Consider the following 22,056-nt stretch of genomic DNA (forward strand, 5'->3'; position numbering starts at 1 on the left):
ACATCAGCTCTTTGTTAACCTCATAGACAAAGGGGACAATGCTGAGGCACAATGAATATAATATGGAGACCACGAGCATATTTCACATTCAACATCTTAAACAGTTAACATTTCATGATAATGATCACTGATAGGTGACACGTTCAATTTAACTGGCATATTACAAAAACATCCTGAAAAACTAAGTTTAGACGAGAAATCGTGAGCAGGTCACTGGGGGAACTGACAGGCGCGTAAGTAAATAAATTAGCTTGACTGAGCCAGGATATTACTAATGAATCAAAATATGATAAGAGATGTGCATAGTTTCATGTGATATGTTTACAGGAGGGTGACATACAGAAACAGGCCCTGATGGAAGTTCCAGCTTTGAGCTCAGAGAACTAAGACATTAAATTATTTTTACATCCTCAGTGATGTCAAAATTAAAATTATACTACTTCACCCCCTGTCAACACTGGCATGTCTGCATTAAGTACCTCGGAATGGATTTTTACTATTCTTTCATCATGGTAAGTGAGAAGTAACCCCATTGGCAGGCATCCTTGTTGTAAAAGACACAGTTAGAAGCTGTTGTGCATGGACTGTCACAAGTGAATTTATAGTCTGACAACATATAAACAAAAAAACTAGGGCAATACTTGCTTAACAGAGGAACAATCTACTGCTATTAGAGAAAGAAAGTAATAATAACTTTGAGGGCTCTTTTCTGCCCCGTTGCATATTTTGAACCGCATATTATCCTGTTGATGCAGAAATCACCAACTAGATTTCAACCCCCCTGATTAAGCAAAACAAACAAACAAACAAACAGAAGTAATTTTTTTTTTAAGTCCCTTTTTAAACTATAGAAAAAATAAGCACAGTTAGGGCAGAAAAAATAAGGGCAGTTTTTGGTTTTTACTACCATGTAAATTGACTATTGCACCTCCAAGTAAATTTAGGGCAAATATGTGATTCTGGGACTCCTAGATATTCCTATACACAAAAGAGCTCCTTCAAGCACAAGCTTTAGCAACCAAGCAATGACTATTACAATGAGATAGTTCAAAATGCCAGTAATTATAACACTTCTTACTGTAATTATAAACTAAATATATCTTGGTGTCTATGATAAAAATATGGAGCTTTACATAGTCCATTTTAGAGAAAGACAAGAAGACAAAATAAATAGTGCAAAATGGCTCTTTCTCACTGTGCAAGTGCTTTATTCTCATAAGGCTGCTAAAATAGGTTCTGTGTAACAAACCTTCCATTACATATTTCATACAGACTTTTGGCAGGTTTAATTAATGCTGCAAAAGATTAATAACAAAAAATAAAAATTCTGTCAGGTTGAAATATCATTGTCAGACACTTATTTCAGCTGCTGAAACATGGTTTTGTACGTACAAATGAGTGTTCACATCCATAAGGAGTCATTTATATGAAGGTGCAATTTTTAATTATTTCACGTAAGGTGAAAATAAATTTATCTAGGTATGTTGCCAAAATTGTAATTTTGTCACTATGCACATCCAGCTACAGCTATGCTCAACCTGCTCTCGTGAGTAACATTATAAATTCAAACTTATAAATTTGTGCTCAATTTTTCATAATACCTGTATTTTTTACAACAAAATGACATTACAGTACTTACAAGTGACTGACCCATCTAATAAGCAGGAACACTGCAAAGAAGTGCCTACAGCACTTTTGTAGTCATGATGGTTTAGAAGCATGAATTACACAGGTACTGTGTTACTTCCCCCTACAATCCTAGTAGTAAACTAAATTATTCAGCCAGAGCTAACAGCCCAAATTTGGATGCACAGGCCCACTTCTGGGTTTCAAACAGATGCTAAAATCATAGTATTTCAATTTAGGTTGAGAACAGTAAATCAAACTGCATATGTTAAATGTTAATAGGATCTTATGTTAACTGTAAGAGGTTAAAAACATTAATTACACAGTTTTAAAGTTGCATTTCTGGAGCAGTGGCTGACAGAAAGATAACACTCATCAGGGAGACCTTTGGACATAAAGACATTACAGGACAAAACATAAATATCCAATTATTTTATCGTCTTGTTTATAACATAACACGATATACTGAAATCTACTTTGTGCATAATATTTTAACACCTTCCACACCTTGTCTTGAATGTCATCACGGATGATCCTGAAAAACAAAATTAATAAATGTACTAAGCATTAGAAGTCTGGCACTTGGGAAAGAATTTGATTTGTTTCATGTAATAATTTCCTCATGCCCTAATCCGAAGTAATATATATATATATGTATTCAGTACTAAAGCTGTAGTTGGACAAGCTCTTTTTGCCAACACTAACTGATGTTGCTGCCAAGAAAAGCGTTAATGCTATTGCCTCCATTTCCACCTTTTTAATGCTACAGCTGTTTCACACCTTTCTGTGGGCCAGTGTAAGTCTTCGTGCCCCCTACACAGTGAACTGGATCTGTGAAATCATCCACTCGAAAGAACTGCTGTGGGGGGGAAAGTGTCCTTTGAATTATGCCTTGCAAAAATTACTTTCAGTGTATATTTACACTTGAAAGTCACTCAGTTTCACGCCTTAAGGAAGGCTCACACATTTGGAAGCTTGACTGGTTTTAACAGCTGTAATGGAAGAATAAAAGATGCTACTTCTCCTAACAACCTTCTCCCAAGAGCATCCTCAGACTATCAGTGTTTACAAAAACACTGTAACTGTTTCCAAAAGGACAATTCTTCTCACTACTCCACTTTCCAACAACTTATGTGGGCTCTTTCGAATCAAGGTAAATATCTTCTACAAGTGATAATTCTTTTAAACTAATATTATTTGTATTGTTTCACTTCAAGGTTTCCAGCCTTTCACGGTGCTAAATACAGATGCTTCGCACACTAACAGTTCTTTTTGCAGTTCAAGACCTCATGTTATTTGTAATACTCTAATCTGTTTATTTTACATTTGTAACATAATACTTACGTTTTGGGAAAAAAAACCCCAACTATCACATAGAAGGCAAGCTAAATTACTCTTATGAAAGATCTTCTTCTATAATTGTGAAATTAGACTAAGACTGACAAATTATCAAAGATATTTCTATTAACCCACAGTTTTGCTAAAAAACACATAATTAATATCCATTATATAATGCCACTTACAGCTTCTAGTCAGCCTTTCCCTTTCATTAATTAGCATTTAAAAACTGCTTCATCCTGTGTTTATTACCTGACCTTATGACTGGAAGGAGAGTTACTCCTAATATGAAGCGCAACACAAAATAATTTATCGTGCTAACAAAAACACAGGACAATTTCCGCAGAAAAATTATAATTTTGTGTCATTTACAATGGCTGTTTTGCCTCCTGAGACCTCCTGAGTTTATACTGTTAAAAAGTTTTCATGAGGTACAAACATCTGAACTTAATCATATATAACTCCAGTACTTAAAAACAGCTGTTTCCTTCACTCATAAAAGGGGATTTAAAAAGTCAGTTTTCTCTTATTGGTTTTATCACTGTATTTCAGTGACTGGCAGCTTCAAAGTGCACAGCACTGTATGGCCCTATTTATTTTGTAAAATGTACACTAAGCTTTCTATGCTTTTATCTTCCATCAAGATCACACAAGACAGATATTGTGCATTATTTTCTTTAGTTATCTGGGGTTTTTTCTTACTTGTGTTTCTGCCTTCTAGTTCAAGAACACAAACGTTCTTTGTGGGGGAAAGTGAACAAGAAAGCAGCACCTGAAAGAAGTCATCACCAAGTCATATTCACAAGCAGTAAAATGTAATACATTGTTGAAGATGAAGAATCTGGCAATCTAAGCAATTACAATAACAGGGGTTTTTTATAGGAACTAAGGATTGTAGATATAAAAAGATGTATGTTAAATAATAGCCTAAAGATTCATAGATTTAAAAGATACCACTGTAATCACCCATTCTGATCCTACCCATGACACAGGGCAGGGAATTTCACCCAGTGACTCCTGTGAGTCCCACGATTTGTGAGTTAGACACTCTTTTTACAAAGGCAGCCAGTACAGCATTTAGCATCTCCTGTAATAATCTGCCCTGCTACCTGATTATCCTCATTATAACTATTGTATCTCATATTTCTAACATTTTGGAAGATATTATCTTTCATTTCTCTGACAAAAACCAATCGATGCCAGCTGAATCTGTTACTCTAAACTCTTCCTGCATAGCTTTCTCGCACACCTGGACTAGCATTCTTTGTATCAGTTTATGCTTTGAAGGAGAACAGATATGAGTGTTCACACAAATTTCTTCAGCTCTAGAGCAACTCCTTCTTCTGAAGACTGAAATCTATACAAGACGTTTTTAGCAGATGCTACAACAATGCCAGAACAAGCAGATATCTGAATAAAGTGTTGATTTTGCTTCCATAAGGAGAGGCCAGCATTACAAACCTCACAAGTTCACCTAGTACAAATTCATTCATATTACAGTTTTGCAATTTATAAATGAAATCATTCCTGGAAATTAAACCTGTCTTTTTACTTAGTTCCACTTTATGTGAATAATTTCATTTGATACACTTTAAATATTTTAAAAACTCCTCTTTAATCTTGCTTTTGTGTCTTCTGCTTTAATAGACTTTGCCTCCCAGTGTAATCTGTAATAATTATTCCTTACTGTTCGCAGTGACTGTTTTCCAAAAGAAACTTTCTAAATAAAATCTAATTAAGCCACACTTCTTGAAGTTCTTTCAGTCTGCTTTTATAAATGTCTTATGTTGGTGAGCATGAAGATCCTGGTTTTCTATCCTCCCTTAGCACAAAACTATGCAGAAAGGCTATGAAAAAATTTGTTTCCTTGCAACACTAAGGTGGCAGCATCCATTTCATTTACTGAAGCGACAAAATTCATTTCCTAAAATAATGAAAAAAACCAGATTTTGTTGGGGTTTTTTTTGATACTACATGTAAAACATACAGATGGAGACCATCAATTTTGGAAATAACTTTGTGGGTGTTTATTATTCCTTTGACAAACATGAAAGGTGCTGAGAGTGGAGGGGTTTTTTTACCTTCATATTGTCAAAGTTTCTTTGAAGTGTAATTTAAGTAATCTGCAATATATTCATTAAAGTTAGTGAGACCACATAAATCATCAGCATCTATCAATCATGGAGAGAGACTTCTTTAAAAGACCATGGAGTGACAGGATGAGGGGGAATAATTCAGACCAAAAGAGAGTAGTATTAGATAGGGTAGTAGGAAGAAATTCTTGGCTATGAGGGTGGTGAGGCCCTGGCACAGGTTGCCCAGAGAAGCTGTGGCCCTCCAAGGACAGGTTGGAGCAACCTGGGTTAGTGAAAGGTGTCTTTGCCCATGGGCTAGAACAAGATGATCTTTAAGGTTCATTCCAACTCAAACCATTCTGTGATTCTATTTTTCGCCCATTTATCGAGATCTGGTAGTTCTACATTAGAGGCTGTCCCCTGTCCCTCGCATAAAGGTGGTTCAGAGCCACAAGCTCAGGGTTCAGCCCCCTGCCGCCATTTCCCCGCCTCCCCTCAGTCACCACAAAATGGCGGCGGGTGAGGGCGGGGACTCTCCCGCCGCCGTGCACGCGCGTGGCTCGACCAACCGCGAGCGGTGACCCGGCCCCACGTGACACCCTCGGAACTACAACTCCCATCATGCCCCGGCGCTCCCCCTTCCTTTTCCGGCTCCCCCTCAGTCCCACCGCGCTCGGGAAGGTCGGGCAGGGCGGAGGAGTCACCGCCGAGTCCTGTTTGTATCATGTTGTCCGCCGGCGTCCGCCGCTTCGCCACCTCCGCCATCCGCCGCAGCCACTATGAGGAGGGACCTGGGAAGGTGGGCAGGAGCGTTTCGGTCCGCTCAGGGTCGTGGGGGGTGGGGGGGATTGGGGATGTCTGTGATGGCCGCCCTGTGATCACCTGCTTCGTGTGGCTTTGGGGCGGCGCTGTGCTGCCATAACACCCACAGCAGACTAAAGCCTGTGGTGCTGGCCCCCAGCGCCCTTCCCTGCGGTGGTACAGATGATGAGCATTGCGGTATGAGCAGCAACAATGATACTGTAAACGCTTTCTGATGTACCTTGTGGGTTGTCTCAAAGCCCCGCGTCTAAAAACTTAATTTTAAGCGTATCTAATGGAAGTGAGGAAAACCTTCACGGGGCAAATAATTAAATACCAGGACACTGGGGAGGCTGTGGATGTGTGTCCTCAGGAGAGGGTGAGACCTGCAGCAAAATGGCTCCGCTTTGGGCTGCAGATAGAGGCGACAAAGTGACCTCCAGAGATCACATCCAGAGAGTGTTAAGGTTTGCAATTCTAACCCCCTGCCACGGGCAGGGACGCCTGCTGCTAGCCTAGGTTGCTCCAAACCCCGTCCAACCTGGCCTTGGACACTTCCAGGGATGGGGCAAACTGTGCCAGGGCCTCAGCACCCTTACAGGAAGAATTTCTTCCATAAATCCAGCCTTAATTCCCTCACTTTCAGTTTGAAACTGTTCCCCCTCGACCTGTCACCACAGTTGTTGAAGTCTCTCTCCAGCTTCCCTGTAGGTGCCCTTCAGATAGTGGCTGATTATTCATCATCACAAACACCGTGTTTCTTTCCTTGAAAGGAAGGGAAGCTACTTTGAAATGACATGTTTATTTTACCAGCTTGTTTCTACCTGTTAGTGCTCTGAGTTTCTCACCGTTTTCAAGTCAATGAGAGAGCAATTAAACTGCACGGATTGCAAAACTAAAGCTCCCTTTTCTCCTCCAGAACCTGCCTTTCTCTGTGGAGAACAAGTGGCAGCTGCTGGCACTCATGTGTGGGTTCTTTGGAAGTGGATTTGCTGCCCCTTTCCTCATAGTCAGACACCAGCTCCTGAAGAAATGAAGGGCACAGACTGTAACTGCACTAATTGGGTAACTGATTTTATTGCTTTTCACAGCACAGTGGAATTTAAAGAGCCTGGCCTCATCAAGAAACGTTGTAATTTTCAGCCTTTTGCAGTCCACGTGCTCACAGTTGTGGTCTGCAGTTGCATCATAATGGCTCATATAATGGACAGGTTTTAGTTTGTGTCACAGAGCTGCTGCACTCAGTGGTTTGTGAACTTTGCCTCCCCAGAGGCCACATCTCTGACTGTAACTAGAGCCATGTCTGCTTTCACCTTTGAGGAAACACAAAGGTACACCTGACATGACCTGTAGGAGTAACTGGCATGGGTGATGTGACAAAACAGGATAAGAAACTGTGATGCTGTAAATGCTTTCTGATGTGCCAGATAAAGAGCAGTAGAAAACAAGATTTCTTAAGCTTCTTCAGCCATATCCAAACAATTATACCAGCTACATCATTCCTGACTAGTTCTGGGCTAAAGTCCACTTGAAAAAAGGTCATTAACAGAAATTAATTGACGCTTGCTGATGGTCCTAGCAAAGCAAGCCTCAGACATGACCCAGACTGTGCAAGCATGTCACTCACAGTTAAAAGGCTGCTTCAGTTTGTCCTGATACCATTCCACCTTGGAAATATCTGGTCTTGTCAATTCTGTAATCTGAAAAACATGTTTTTCAGAAACTGGAATGACCCAGGTAGTTCTTGGAAGGAAATAACAATCCTCACTGGCATCTCATAGTTGGAATAAATTGAAATTATCTGTGTAATTCCTTTGCCAGTTTGATGTTTTTGAGTCCCTGGACTGAGGAGGAAACAAAAATCAGCAGACTTTTATTGAACTTCAGCATTTAGAACTGTGTGGCTTCATGTAAGTCAAGGCCTCTGCAAAACCAGGTGATGGATGAAGCCAAGCCCATCAAAAATTCTAATTAAAGTATGTGCTTATAGCTGTTCTATATTCAAATAATAACCTGTAATTTTATTTGTAATAGTAATGTAGAGTTCCTAAATTTGGTTCATTTCTTTTCTTTGCAGAGTTGGAAGTCTTCTACCCATCACCTTTCAGTGGGAAAATGATAGCTGCAGTACAAGCTGGATGGGTCTAAATAAAATCTTAAATCTGAAAGCCTTGTGCTCTGTATTTTATGCAACTGCTAAAGTGCTTTTGACAGCTGGTGTATTCTGAGAACCCCTTCAAATTGCAGTGTATTGCCATTAAACACTAATTTTTGTTGTGTACAGAAACAGAGGGTAAGAAAAATTCACATTTCAGAAATTCAACTGGGCAAATACGTGGTTTGCTATTAATATTTTCTTTACAAAGAACTTTCAGTACAATTTTGTAAGCTTTTTAATCTAATGCGCTCAGTTAATTCAGGATTTCTCGAGTACAGATTAAACGATATTACTGGTTTTGATCTGTGCAGCTCTGCAGTTGATAGTTGGTTTTTTTTTTTTATGTAACACCTGCCCACCAGAAGTTTCAAAATGAGGAGCCACATTCTCCATTCACAGCAAACTGTGCTGCCAAAGCAGTAATTAGTCCCTTTAGAACCAGACTGTTTCCCTATGTGAGTTGCTCAGGCAGTTTTCAGTAATTTTCAAGCCCCATCAATTATCAAGTCTAGAAGTTCTCTGTCTGACTTTAGTAATTGGTTCCCTTAGGATTTCAGAACTTTCCCTTTGCAACAGAAACACATTAAGAGGTCTGTTCTGGTCTGTCTTTCTGTTAATACAAACTGGGACAGTCTGCATTCTACCCAAAGGCATTTTTTACTACTGGATTATCTATAATGTCATTGCTGTTCAACAAAGCAAAATCTAAAATTCATTGGTTTGGTTGCTTGAGTGGAAAATGCTCGTTGTCATTGAGATGTGGCTCCTGTCATTCATATCAGATGTTGAACAGTGTTTAATTTCACAGAAGCACAACTCCAGATTGTATTTGTCTCTCTGGCTTTATGAAATCACTGCTTATAGCCAGACTTGATTTTGGGAGCATGTGTCAGCCTAGAGCCTCTTCCTCTTCAACTATATTAGTTATTTATCTATCTATTCATTTGACTGCTGTTCTTCAAATTTATACTGGTCTTTAACCCATTCTATGGTTTATTTTAAGTCCCCCTACTCTTTTATTTGTTTGTTGGCTGCTAAACAGACGAGCCAGAAAACTCTGGTAGATTTTTTTACTCACCTCACTTTCTCATTTAGGAAGGACTTCTCTAAACACATTCCCACCACAGATACTGACATGGAAATACCCAGCCCTGAGTTATTGTAGAGACAGAAGTATCACTATAAGTATGCAGAATGAACTGATAATGATAATAAGTGGAATAGGTAGATTCATTAAAACCCAGCAGCTGTAGAATTAAGTTGTGCAAAACAAGTGTGTTCCATCACACTCAGCTGTATAATAGTCTGAGTACCCAATGAAATATTTATTTTTAAAATAGCCTTTTGGATTCCCTTCAAGGCACCTTGACTTGGTAGGAGATAAATCAATTGAAAAAACAAGAGGTAGAAAAATAAAACCCTTGCAGGTTTGATGTTACAACCAAAAAGCAATATGTAAGTGGTGTTTCTCTGTCATTAAAACTGTGTGAAGGAAACAAGGCAGTGGTTAAAGGACCTCTGGGACATAACACATCTGCGTGAATTATTGTATTTTTTTACTTGCTAGATGCCACTTTTAAGGAAACTCATTAATGGTCCCAGAGTTTTTCCCAGTTTTCCTGATATAATTTTCTCTTTAATGAATTCTGTTTTTACACAAACTCAAAATTGTTTCACTTTTCTTCCAGAGAGCTTCACACTTTACCATTTTATTTCTGTAAGGTATAGTTCTCAAGCAGTTACTCAGTTAAATCTGAGCAGATGTGAATTAGGTGTCCCTATGTTTTAATATTTTGAATGGTTTTAGTTTGGGGATCGTTCTGTTGTATACTGGGACAGCTCTGGAAGGACTTGTGTTCAGTTACATGGAATGGGGTAAATATTTTGATGTGATGAAAAATAATATATTTTTTTCAAATCAACTGATCATGGAATTTCTGCTCAGCAATTAATTGGGCAGTGTGTCCTATTCAGATCCCATTTTCAGAAAGCAATGGGAATTTGACTCCTTCCCAACCCAGTGAACAGAAATTTTAGGTCTTGTTCAGTGTCTTGAAATATCTGGTATTAACCTGCACTGGAGACTGGATACTGGATTTCATGAACCACACTCCAGTGTGGTTTAAAAGTGGTGAACCACTCCAATAAGAATATGAGTTACTTATGAAAATTGTTTTAAAATCTTGTTGCTGCTAATTAAACAGTGGGGTGAAAATTAAAAATATTTTCCAGTGTAAGTTCCCAGCTACTCCTTTCATGTTTCTTGCAAGCTTGAGATTGTTTTATTTCTGTTTGAGTTTGACATAGGAACATGAAACAAAATTAGAGGTTTATAAGCAAATTGGGCTGGAGGAAGAAAATATGAAACTATAGATTTTGGTTGTCATGACAATCGAATTAGCAGCCATTCTTATTGAGCTGTAGATGAGAGTTTGGACAGCATTGCACAGGTTAACACATTCAAGCTGTTTTTATTATTTAAAGGTAAGGGTCATGTACACATTGCACTTCATTGCCTTAGTGTAGTAACATCAATGGGCATTTCTCAAAAAATTAAATAGAAGTATTAAGGAAAAAGGAAGAGAAATATTTGCTGCCTCCATGAAATAGTAATTGATTGTTCTCAACTTCATGATCAAAAAAATGAAGTTTAATATAAAGTTATATATAGACTCTGGCTGTCCAGTGCTATAAAAACATTCCTACCTGTTCTCACCTCAGTGGAGTCCGTTAAACAGCCATAAGAAATTATTTTTAATTATTGTTTTAATGTGTGAAAATATGTGTAGTGGGGGCAAAACAGATTAAGTCTCTGGATTGCTTAACTGGAAATTGGAATGTGCATCACAGGAAACCAATAACATATTAGTTTATTTTTACTGGTATTGTAATTACATCTTCAATTATCACAAAAAGACATGGGTTGAAAAATAGGAAGCATGGTGTAAGTTTGGGTTATGTGATACTGGAAAAACAGACTTTGGAGTAGCATTGGCTGGTTTATGGCAGATCCAGGTGAAAGGACAGTGACAGTGAGACCCCCTGAACAGATGGGACTGGTGCAATTAACCACTGTTTCAATTAAGTAAAACATAAACGTAGAATTTCCCCTCCTCTGATCAGCTCCCCAGCGAGCTTCTGTTTGCTCTGATTGCAGTGAGAAGATAAATGTTAGTTGCTTTCTAGCATGATAGGTCAATAAGTTTGACTTGCATTTAAATGAGTTTAAAATAATAGTATTTGCTGGAATTAACGTGATCCACTGTTCCATTTTCCTTTTCTGGTATTCCATGAATAATATTAAGTTCTTTTCCTGTGGTTGAGCCACCTTTTTCCATTAGCTATGTAGAGCATACCGCTCTTTGAAAAATGACAGTGTATAAATAGTGTTGCTGAGAACCCAGCTAAGCCAGAGCCAGTAACAAAATGTACCCTTGAAAATGAACCTTGCTGGTGATGCCATAAGGTCCATCTGTTTTTTTCTTATTTTCCTAATTTTATAAGCTTTATAAGTAGTTAAGTAGTAAAAGTAGATTTTAGAAGCCGCAGCCCTTATTCCTCTACCCTTTAGCACAGTAGTTTACACATTCCCCTACCCCGTCACCCCATTCCATGCTTGCATATCAATATCCCCTGAATTCCAGTAGAAAATGTTTAGTCTCTCTTTAAGAGTAGGCCCTTTTGTTTAGAGAAGGCTTGTACCTTGGCTTAAACCACAACAGTACAGTCAAGAACTGGGTGAACGTGTGCCCCCTGTACCCTGAAGATGATGAAGAAGGGCTCTCAAAAAGCCCCTAGCCCCAATTCCCAAGGGGCGTGATTAAGGGCAAAAGCTACGGGATGGACAAAACTTGGATTGGTCGGGCAGTATTATAAATTGTAACATCTGAGGCACGGAAGGTGCGCATCACGTAGTCTCTATGCCTCAGAGGCACAAATTAAAATCTTTTCCTTATCTCACCTCCAAAACTAATTTGCCTCAGAGTTTTTTTCTCCCTGCATTTTCTTTAGGCAACACTGGTGAAAAAACGCTTGTAAAAATCATGTATATAGCAATTATGACAGGTGGTGAAAGGACAGAGATGAGAGGAAAGAGTGTGGTCTGAGGTTTGGTTTCTTTTTCTAATTTTTTTTTAAATTCAGAATTCTTGAGGGTTCTTTAGACTAAGTGTAAGGGGCTAAAAAAACCCAGAAAAACACAACTCCATAATTCTGGACTAAATGAGGTTTTGTAAAGATGAGGAGAAAGATCTCTTTCTCAGGGAAGGGAAAACCTGCTAGCCACCATCAGCATGGATATTTAATGGTAATAGGTGGGATAGATAAGATCTGGGGCTTTGTAGATAACCAAAGCTGTTGCCTGACACAGTGGCAGGATGGGCTATTGGGGGGGGGAGGGATCAACATAAATATATGATCCATTAATATAAATGAACAATTCTTTCTCCATGTGTTCCTGAGCCTTCCATGTAATTGGAAGTAAAAGCTGAGGAAGATGTAACCTCCCTAAAGAAGATCCATGTCTCTATAATTCCTCGTCTGGCAGGGTTTTCTCTGACAGCCCGAAGCAGCGCTGCTTCTCCTTCACGTTTGTTTTTCCAGACATGATGCTGCCCTCTGAATCCAATACTGCAGAGACTTGTTTTCTGCCAAACAGCAGGATTTAAGTTAACTATTATCTCAACCTGCTGTCCGGAGCTGTAACTGCCTTTTTATATCTTAGTCAGAAGTATTTTGGTGCTGGCTTTACAAAGCTGCGTGTGGAGGGGATGGGGGTTTTTTTGGAGGGGTGGGGGGAAGGCTTGCTACCCCTAAATAAGGTCTTTTTGATCATATTCTGAAGTGGCAGCACAAAGAGAGAGGTATTCTGCAAAAAAATATAATAGGTACTGCATAATTTACCTTGTTAGGCCCAGTTGAAGTGCCTCTGCCCAGTACATAACCTAAACAGAGGGTGTGGGCACTGACAGCCTGTCTGCAGGACAATTAACTTGCTGGAGGTGTGACTTCAAAGTCACTGAAATTTTATTTAATTCTGGGTTTCATGCTGCTTTGAAGTTACAGCAACGCTGTAGCGGTTCAATTGGAGTTTACCTCTGAAATCAAGCTCTGTAAAACAATTTTGCCAGCTACTCTAATCCTAAGTAGGTCAGCAGAAGATTAGCTAGTAGTGCCTTGGATAGGTTGCTTTTCAAGAAGTTAGTTCAAGTTGATTTTCCTGAGGTTTGCTGGGTAGGCAACCCAAAGAATGGGAAGTGAAAAGCCCAAAAAGCCAAGCAGAACATCAGTACAAAGCAAAAGGATAGGGCTCAGACATTCTTGTTTTTATGGAGTGTTGGGTACCACTGACTGGTTCACTTTTCATTTCATTACATTATAAATTGATAGTCAACCTAATTTCCTCAAGACTCAATTTTTAGCACTTGCTCTAGTGGGTGTTTAAATACAGCTGTATGCAATTTTTATTTTTATTTATTAGAACACAAACTCAGGTCCCTTGTTTTCTAGTAAAATGCCCCAACCATCCCTCCTATGGAAGAAACAATCCTTGAAAAGTGGAATAGCTTGGTGGATGACACTGAGAGCACACCCTCATCAATGTTCCTGAAACCGTGAATTAAAGCACACCCTTGGGAAGCCACCACAGATCACCTGAAACTGAATCTGGGTCTCTCAGTATTCTACGCAAAAGCTCTCCTGGGTGCAAAGTGACCCCATACTACTTCTTTCTCCAACTAAATTTAGGTACCACTCCAGCAGCCACTAAATCAGGTTGTAGAGGAGAAAAAATAACCGCAGGTCCTGCTTCTGAAAACAGCAGTATTGCCAGATAAATACTCTAAAAAGTTTTTCTAAAATTATAGGAAAGGAAAACGACAATGTGTCATCAGGGACTGAAAACAGTCATTATTTCTCAAGCCCCCCTAGCAATTGTCAGATGAGGTTGCTAAATGAAACCTTGGGCCTCCCTTAGAAATCAATAACCTTTGAAAAATTAGTGACCAAACAGAAATGGAAGACAATCCAAGGTAAGTCTATGGACAAAATAGAAAAAAATAAGTTTGAACTACCTTGCTGAAGATGAAATAGTGGAAGGTGCTGCTGGGTGAGAGGTACTAAGTGAAGGTTAAGATGTCTCACGTCTGCAACAAATCATAGTTAAGAAAAACTGCCCACCTAAGGGAGTTTGTCCACCTGCCAGGTGAAAAAACAAGAGAAATACTGGGACCTAAATTCTCCTGGACATTTCTCCTCACCACCTCAGTGATTTGAACTGTGCAGCTGCAAACTACGCCCAGGCACTGCCTGGGGATCAGAGAACAACCTCGTGGTTTTAGCACCAAAACACATACCATGAAAGGAAGCTTGGGAGGTATTATTGTATTATTGCTTACCTTTAATCCCATTTTGTATTATTCCACTAACCATTCTGGAAACCACAGTTCCTTCATTTCAAGTTGTAAATATCCTATGAAAGTTCAACATTGGTCCTGTTCAGTGCTGATAATGAGCTATATATTTGACAACCCCGTTGAGCTGCTAATATTTTAACATTTTCCAGTCTTTTTGAAAAATGCAAAAGTAATTTAGAAGGCAATGCACCATCTGGCCTCATAATGTCTATTACTCTTGCAGGATATCAAAAATTCACGGTTCCTTCCCTCTCCTTCATATTCTGTCACATTCAGTTTCTTTTTGTCTTTATGAAAAGGTTGTAAATTTAGAAAACACTCAGAACCTCAAAAAAAGAGCAAAAGCTCTGTGGTACTGTAATATTTCTAAACAAATGTGGTTTTAAACTAGGAAGGATAACAGTGTTAATGTGACATAAAGCAGATATTTAGAACTGAAGTAATTAAGTGACCTGAAAAGTTTGGGTTTTCCTTATTAATTTCAGGCCTTTCTATCTTTCAGGTAGATCTTTGCATTACTTAGAATACAGACATATTTTTAAGAAAAAATGGACAAGTCCTAGCAAAAGGTGCTGTGGATTTTGTTTTACCAGGGAAGCTATAAAATAGCAATTGGATATACTCAAAGTCCATCCAATTAGGAAATTCTTTTGAGTATCAAATAGACTGCAGAACTTCTGCAGGTATGGTAAAAAAGCCCAAACTTGTCTGAAAAAATTACCTTTTTGTCTCACCTTTGTTTATCTGATTCATCTTTTCCTAGTTACTAATTTTCTTCCTTTTTTTATGTTTGTGTATGAAGGTAACAAGAATTTACAGAATTATGTAAATGCTTGGAGTTGCTTTCTGTTCCACTAGAAAATAATACTTGTTTCTTTGGAATGGATATTCAGAATGAAAAAATTAAACCCATTTCTAAAATGCTGTCATTACCTTTCCCTGTATTACTTAGCTGTAAAATCTAATTCCTAAAATTTCAGTCTTTACACAGAATTATTATTTACATAGTGCTGCAATATCTGAATAAATATTGCCTAATACTTCATTTGTTTTCTCAGTTCAAGTGGTTTCATACAGATGTCCAAAGGACTGCAATCGTTCTCATACCTCATTTTCTCAACAGACAGTGTTTTCACACTTCTGTGTTGCTGTAATAAGTATTACAAGTGGAAAAAAATTGAAATGTGTGCTCAAACATTTGCCAAAAAATTAGATATCCAGGACTGCTCCCAAGGAAAAAGGAAAGAATTCCCAGTCAGCCATCCATCAGCTACTCCCCATCCATTCAAAGAGCATACAAGGGAGCAGGATACTCCTTCATTTAGTGAGTCTCATAAAGTTCAGGAGTACCTAAATTAGATGCCTGTTCATGTAGTTTTGAACAAATGCTTGATTTCTCTGTAATGTGTGAAAATAACTTGTTAAATGTCTCAGGCTTCCATGAGGTACTGGTAGTGCCTAAAACATCACCCATCAGAAAGAAATGACCTTTCCACGAAGAAAACAGTCGTTGCTTATGTCTTTTTAAATGCTGATAAATCTATGCGAGACCAACAACCACAGCAAGATTTATTGTGCAGTACCCTTCAGTACACAGGCACCATCAGGTAACTTTGCATTCTCTGATGAATAAACAATTGAAGTCATAATTGTTTGTGCATTCCTGAAAATGTCAACAAAATCAAACATCTGTCATGCCAGAAAAGGAAACATGGCTCGTTTAATACACTTAGTGCTCTACTCAGCCTTGAAAAGGTCCCTCTGATTTTAACAAGCAGTCTATAATTTATTGGCCTCTGGTAAATGACCATGTAGTGACAATAAAGCTGTGACCATATTTAGTTACCCTTCAAAAGACATATTTGATTAAAGTAACACATCATATTTAGCACAATCTGTTTAATGTTGCTTTTGGATATACTCTCACCCTTCCAATTATGACCAACTCCAAGATAAAATCAATTTCACCAAAGTAACCCTCATAAATCCCTGTCTCATCCCCCCCAAAACAAGGAGAGCAAGCCAGGACAGTTGCCTTGAAAGCCATCAGTTTAAGCAACAAACAACACACAAAGGCAGCATTTACTCCTCTGTCATCTTCAGTGGCAATAAACAAAAATCCATATACGGGTCTTAATTGTGGATTGAAACCTTCAGCAACACGCAGGTATTACTCGTCTGCCAAGATCACAGTGCTGATTCTGTGTTGGCTTCCTGCATCAGTCTTCCTGATCCAGTCCTGAATCCTGTCAAATAACTCATGGCAAGTGCTGCTTGTTGTCCCTGCTGACCTACACCAAGGGGCTGTCAGACAGCCCAGGAATGTCTCATTTTGCACAGAGCCATTTAGCTGAAAACTGATCTTTTGAAACTGTTCTCCATATCCTTCGTTATTCTCTCGTTGGCCTGTACCCAAAATAATCACTAGTGTCAATGAGAGGGAGATATTTAGGTGTGAATACGGACACAGTGTGGCAGAGAGGGTTGTGCCTCCTTCTCCAGATGGTGCTGAAACATGGGTAAACCCCCTTGGGGGTTCAGTCAATTTTTTGCTTGATAGCTATTGTAACCTAATATAAGAATGGGCTCATTTGGCCCTAAAAACCCTGACAAAGTGTTAATTCTTGGTACTGATCAGCTGGTTCTGTTCCTCCTTAAAATAAGAAGCCTAACCCTGAAAAGATAGTATTATGTGGGAAATCAGAATAAACAATGTATTTCCCAGCCTGGTTGGCAGGTCAGAGTTAGCACAGATGGCGAAAGTGTTGATCACATCACTGGACAGCTGGTGGGAGCTGGCCCAACTCTCTTTTCTCTGCTCTTCTTGAATCCTGAGCCAATTCTGTGAGCTGGCTCCCAAAATTAATTTATAATATTTGGGTGTAATTTGGGACAAGAAAACAATACTTTTAGAAGTTATATGCTTTGAGGAAAGGTGAATTTGTGGTGCTTTAGATGTCTAAATCATGGAAAACCTTATACAAAGGAGGAGAAAGGATATGGACTGTTCTTCCTTTCTATTGATTTCTAGTACACAAGAGAGACACGAGGCCAAGTGAGGATTATGCTGCTGGGTTTTTTTCATCCCAAAAGGATTACAAAATGCTCTATGAAGTGTCAGTTTTTTTCATGCCTGCCAGTAATGGGAAATGGGTATTACAGCCCTCTGTGCAAAGGTTGATCACTGCTCCCCTGAGAGAGGAAAAATGGTCCTATGCATCCAGTTCATTCCTAAAGGACTCCTGTGGGAAAATGAGCTTGAACTTTGACTGATTGGATAACGAGGCTTTACACTGGATTGTTACTAGGCTCTCCCATTGCCTATTTTCCCTGTTTTAGAGCTTGAGTTGGGCTGACGTTTTCAACAGCACACACATGTAGACATGGACATGGAAGCTGAACTCACTTTTGAGGCATAAAATGGCATCACTGAGGTAGTGGAACAGTGTCTGGGACCACTTGTTCTCATGATTAGCTTATATATCTGTGTCATGGTTTAATCTCAGTCAGAAACTCCCCCCCACGCAGCCACTTGCCCACCAAGCCCTAGTGGGATCGGGGAGAGAATCTGAAGGGTGAGAGTGAGAGAACTCCTGGGTTGACATTAAGACAGTCAACCACCACTCCCTTTCCATCCTTTAATATAGTACAGAGACATCATTCCCTTAATCTGATGACCATTTTGGTAAAATGTCCTTTAAATATCCAGAAATGTCCACAAAATGACCATTGAGTTCATTTAGTCCATGACTTTGGGCTTCATCTGTGTTGATTGTCACTCAGGACGGGAGAGTTGTGTTGTGTGGAGTTAGTGGGTGCCAAATCCAGCTCAGCTCTGGTCACTGCTGCACTTGCACTGCTCCTTGTCAGGCTTGTCCTCTGTTGTTGGGGTGATTCCTGCTGTAGGAGTTCCCGTGACCTGCCACTCAAATCATGGTTATGTGAATTTAAAAGCATATTCCTTACAGTCCTTTGGGATCAGCCTAAGGTGACTGAAGGCCCACACTAAGACCTTAAATCATCTTGTCCGGGAGCTCCTTTACACTGATGACGATGCCCTCATTACCCACACAGAAGTAGCTCTGCAGCATTTAACATCCTGCTTTGCAGACGCTGCTGAGCTCTTTGGGCTAGAAGTCAGCTTAAAGAAGGCAGAAGTTTTCTATCAGCCTGCACCTCAGGAAATCTTCCATCATCCCCATATCACCATTGGCCAATCAGAGCTCAGGTCAGTCCAGCAGTTTAATTACCTCGGTAGCCTCATCTCCTTGGACAGTAAGATTGACAGAGAGATAGACAACAGGTTAGCAAAGGCATAGAGTGCTTTTGGAAAACTCCACAAAAGAGTTTGGCGAAATAAACACCTGAAGAAAAGTACAAAGATCAGTGTTTACAGAGCCATAGTGCTGTCTACTCTTCTATATGGATCTGAATCATGGGTCATCTACCGCCACCACCTGCGTCTCCTAGAACGCTTCCATCAGCGCTGCCTCCGTACAATCCTAAACATCCACTGGTCAGATTATGTGACCAATACATCTGTTCTAGAACAAGCAGCAGTCACAAGTACTGAGGCCATGTTGCTGAGAACACAGCTGCGTTGGGCAGGACACGTCTCAAGGATGAAGGACCACCGCCTCCCTAAGATCCTGCTTTATGGTAAACTTGCCACTGGCTGCTGCAAGAGAGGAGCCCTGAAGAGGAGATACAAGGACTCCCTGAAAGAACATCTCAGCCTTGGCCATATTGATCAACATAACTGGTCTACTCTGGCCTCCAATCGGGAGGTCTGGAGACACACTATCCATAATGCTGCTGCTTCCTTTGAGAACACACACAGGATCACTCTCAAGGAGAAAAGACAATGCAGAATGAACCGTGTCTTGTCGATACTATCCAAGAAGTCTTTCTGCTGTGCCTTTTGCAATCGGACATGTCTGTCTCGCATTGGCCTCTTTAGCCACCAACGCACTTGTAGCAAATGTGGGTAGAGTCCTTGCCAAATCTTCGTTCGCGAAGCCTAGCCATGATAATGATTGGATTAGGAGTACTCTAAACAATCTTTTTGCAGGTGGCATAACTCCCTTGCAAGAACACATTGGTTTGAAGAAGTAAAGGGTGTGGAAGAGTTAGAAAAATATCAGACAAATTCAAAGAGGTCACGTACGTGGTCTAAATACAATGTGAACTCAGGACTATAAGAAAAAAAGGCATGGGGAGGCATCCTAGGCAAGGACCTACATATTAGTATCTTTGTATAATTCTATTATTTCCTATTTCTTATGTTCTTGTGTGTCTGCTGCTGGCTGACCTCAGAGACAGGACACTGCACTAAGAGAATCCTTGGTCTGACCTGGCAAGGTTGTTTCTATGCAAGCAGGCTGGAATATTGCCTTAAACAATTCATCCTTTCAGTTGCACCTTTAAAAACTAGATCATGTTTCAGAGCTGCCAAGGGTATGGCTGATCTTGACCATGAAGATATATTTCTCTTTGGTTTGCATTTTTAATCATAATTAAGTCCATTTTTCTACTCTTGCCCATATTGCTATTTCATTTACTTAGGCTGTAATGATTAAATCTAATTTACTACTCTGTGAAATCTTAATCCTACTGAAGAGTAATGGGCCTAGTACACAGTTCAGTTAAGAAACATATTCACCACATAACCTCCCTTTAGTAATTCCATTTATTTCAATAAAACTAGCTGGCACATGAAAGAAAGACATTACAGTGGCCTTTAGTCTCCAGAAAATTGTAGAATTTTTAATGCAAGCACTGAAGAGATGTTTTGATCTCTTCCTGAATATATTATTTTTAATGAAAAAAAAAATCCAAAACAAATTCAACTCATAAAATCTCTACTCTAAAGAAAGCCAGCTGCGTTTTATGCTTGATCTTATTTTACAAGTACAGCATTATCCTCTTCAAATATACAAAATGTCAGCTTGAAAATACAGAGGAAAGGGCTTCCACAGTGGACCTGATATCTCTAAAAAACAATAAATGGAAAACCTATTACTAATGAAGTATTCTGACTTTAATCATGTTTGTTCATTACTCCCATATATTAGGTGATATAAAAGGAGGAACAATTATCGCCTTGTTCACTTTGATTTATTTGGCTCAGTGCCTCCTTACCTAGGTAATGTAAAATAAACTGCGCTACATGGGTCATTTATGATGTGATTTAATAAGATGCTTTTTATTTCTAGCCTGCAGGGAAACATGTTAGTTTGCAAGCACCTGGGGAAAAAACCAAACCAAACCAAACCAAAAATCCAAACAAACAAACAAAAACCATAAAAACCCCCACAAAACAAACAAACAAACAGACAAAAACCAAAACCAAAACAAACAAAGAAACAAACAAACAAAACAAAACAAAAACAAAACAAAAACAAAAACAAAAACAAAAAAAACACCCAACAGTATTTCTTTCACTCATTTTCTATTTTCATTCAGTAGACTCCAGCCTACCAGGTAATTTAAAGCATGTTGTCACAGTGGCAATGTACTAAAACAAGACTTCAAAACCCATAGAAGGAAATGGTGCCTGGCCATCAAAATAAGAAAGGTTGTAACTACAAGATTGACCAGTTCCTAAGTTCCTTTGGGTATTTCTGAGTAAATTAAATTTCTTCCTTGTCATTGTCTGAAAAAGGTTAATGTTTTTGCTTAACAGCACATACCGTCTGCAAACAAAATTATGTTTATGTAACAGGTACCTGAGAGAGACCTGGAGGCAAAAAAAATGAGCAAGGAAATTGGTTTTCTACAGATACACTGAATAACACAGGCAAGTTTACCACACTCAAACTTACAAAAAAACCACTTCTATGGCTTTTAGGTTTTTTTATGATTCACTTGTACACAGTGGGAATATCTTTTAGCTCAATTCTGCAGATGGCACAAAGTTAAAGGAGCTGGTATTTAAAAATCCTACGCAGGGATATTCCACATATTGTCAGTGGAAGAGCTGATGCTGATGACAAAGTGCTGCAGCAAAGACGTAAGAGCACATATGTTTCCACAACAAACCCCTCTGTTTTTGTCACTCAAAGTTTTCAGACATTCTCATTTGAAACAACATTGTTTACTTCAAGATTTAGCTGGAAAGATATTCATGACTAAAAAGAGGGGAAAAAACCACAACAAACCACTGATTGCACTTTTTTTTTTCTGTATCTAAAAATAACTAGCACTTTACCAGACAGCTTCACAAAGAAATCTTCATCTGACTCCATTTTGGGGGGGGCGGGGCGTTTCTTTGTCTCAACTCCAGCGGTTGAGACTTGTGTATCCACCATTGGATTGTAGTTCTTATTTGCTAGTCCACAGTCTCTTTCAAAGCTAAAAGCACAAGTACAAAATCTCTCACTATTGCTTGAAAAAATCCCAGCCAATAAAACAAAAAGCTCTACCAAGTGCTTACTTTAAGATAAAGTCCTAAAATCCAGCATCTGTAGTCACCTGAGTTTTAGAAATGTGGCTGCTCAACCACATGAAACAGTCTGAAAAGGTGGTGAAGGGGTCCCTGTAAGGTTTTTGGAAGGAATTTAACCAACACCACAAAGCTGCAAGAATTGTCATTCCCCCATGTAATTTAGATGAGGATGGCAGGAGTACACATCATTTCAGCTGT

General features: G+C 39.1%; 1 protein-coding gene, 1 long non-coding RNA gene and 2 other non-coding genes across 4 annotated transcripts; 3 read left to right on the top strand and 1 right to left on the bottom strand.

Annotated features, from left to right (window-relative positions):
- Positions 1-1,185: 1,185 nt before the first annotated feature.
- Positions 1,186-5,550, bottom strand: LOC113983433. Its single transcript, XR_005562867.1, has 2 exons — positions 3,667-5,550; positions 1,186-2,161 (listed from the first exon to the last, which is right to left on the bottom strand). It is a non-coding gene; the product is annotated as an uncharacterized LOC113983433 (long non-coding RNA).
- A 145-nt stretch (positions 5,551-5,695) lies between these two features.
- Positions 5,696-8,008, top strand: LOC113983432 (cytochrome c oxidase subunit 7C, mitochondrial). The gene is made up of 3 exons (XM_027712540.2): positions 5,696-5,838; positions 6,760-6,905; positions 7,918-8,008. The coding sequence occupies exons 1-2, from the start codon at positions 5,764-5,766 to the stop codon at positions 6,874-6,876; spliced, it is 192 nt and encodes a 63-aa protein (XP_027568341.1). The 5' UTR covers positions 5,696-5,763; the 3' UTR covers positions 6,877-6,905; positions 7,918-8,008.
- LOC113983450 lies at positions 6,018-6,080 on the top strand. The gene has a single exon (XR_003539096.1). It is a non-coding gene; the product is annotated as a small nucleolar RNA Z39 (small nucleolar RNA).
- On the top strand, positions 7,203-7,263 carry LOC113983449. Its single transcript, XR_003539095.1, has one exon. It is a non-coding gene; the product is annotated as a small nucleolar RNA Z39 (small nucleolar RNA).
- Positions 8,009-22,056: the final 14,048 nt, after the last annotated feature.

Source organism: Pipra filicauda, unplaced genomic scaffold, assembly GCF_003945595.2.
Source record: "Pipra filicauda isolate LSUMZ 115617 unplaced genomic scaffold, ASM394559v2 scaffold168_size1973030_pilon, whole genome shotgun sequence".
NCBI lineage: Eukaryota > Metazoa > Chordata > Aves > Passeriformes > Pipridae > Pipra > Pipra filicauda.

Bases quoted from the DNA above. Each gene is read 5' to 3' on its own strand.
- LOC113983432 (XM_027712540.2), top strand. From the start codon at position 5,764: ATGTTGTCCGCCGGCGTCCGCCGCTTCGCCACCTCCGCCATCCGCCGC. The intron at 5,839-6,759 runs GTGGGCAGGAGC...TTTCTCCTCCAG, and splicing joins ATGAGGAGGGACCTGGGAAG to AACCTGCCTTTCTCTGTGGA.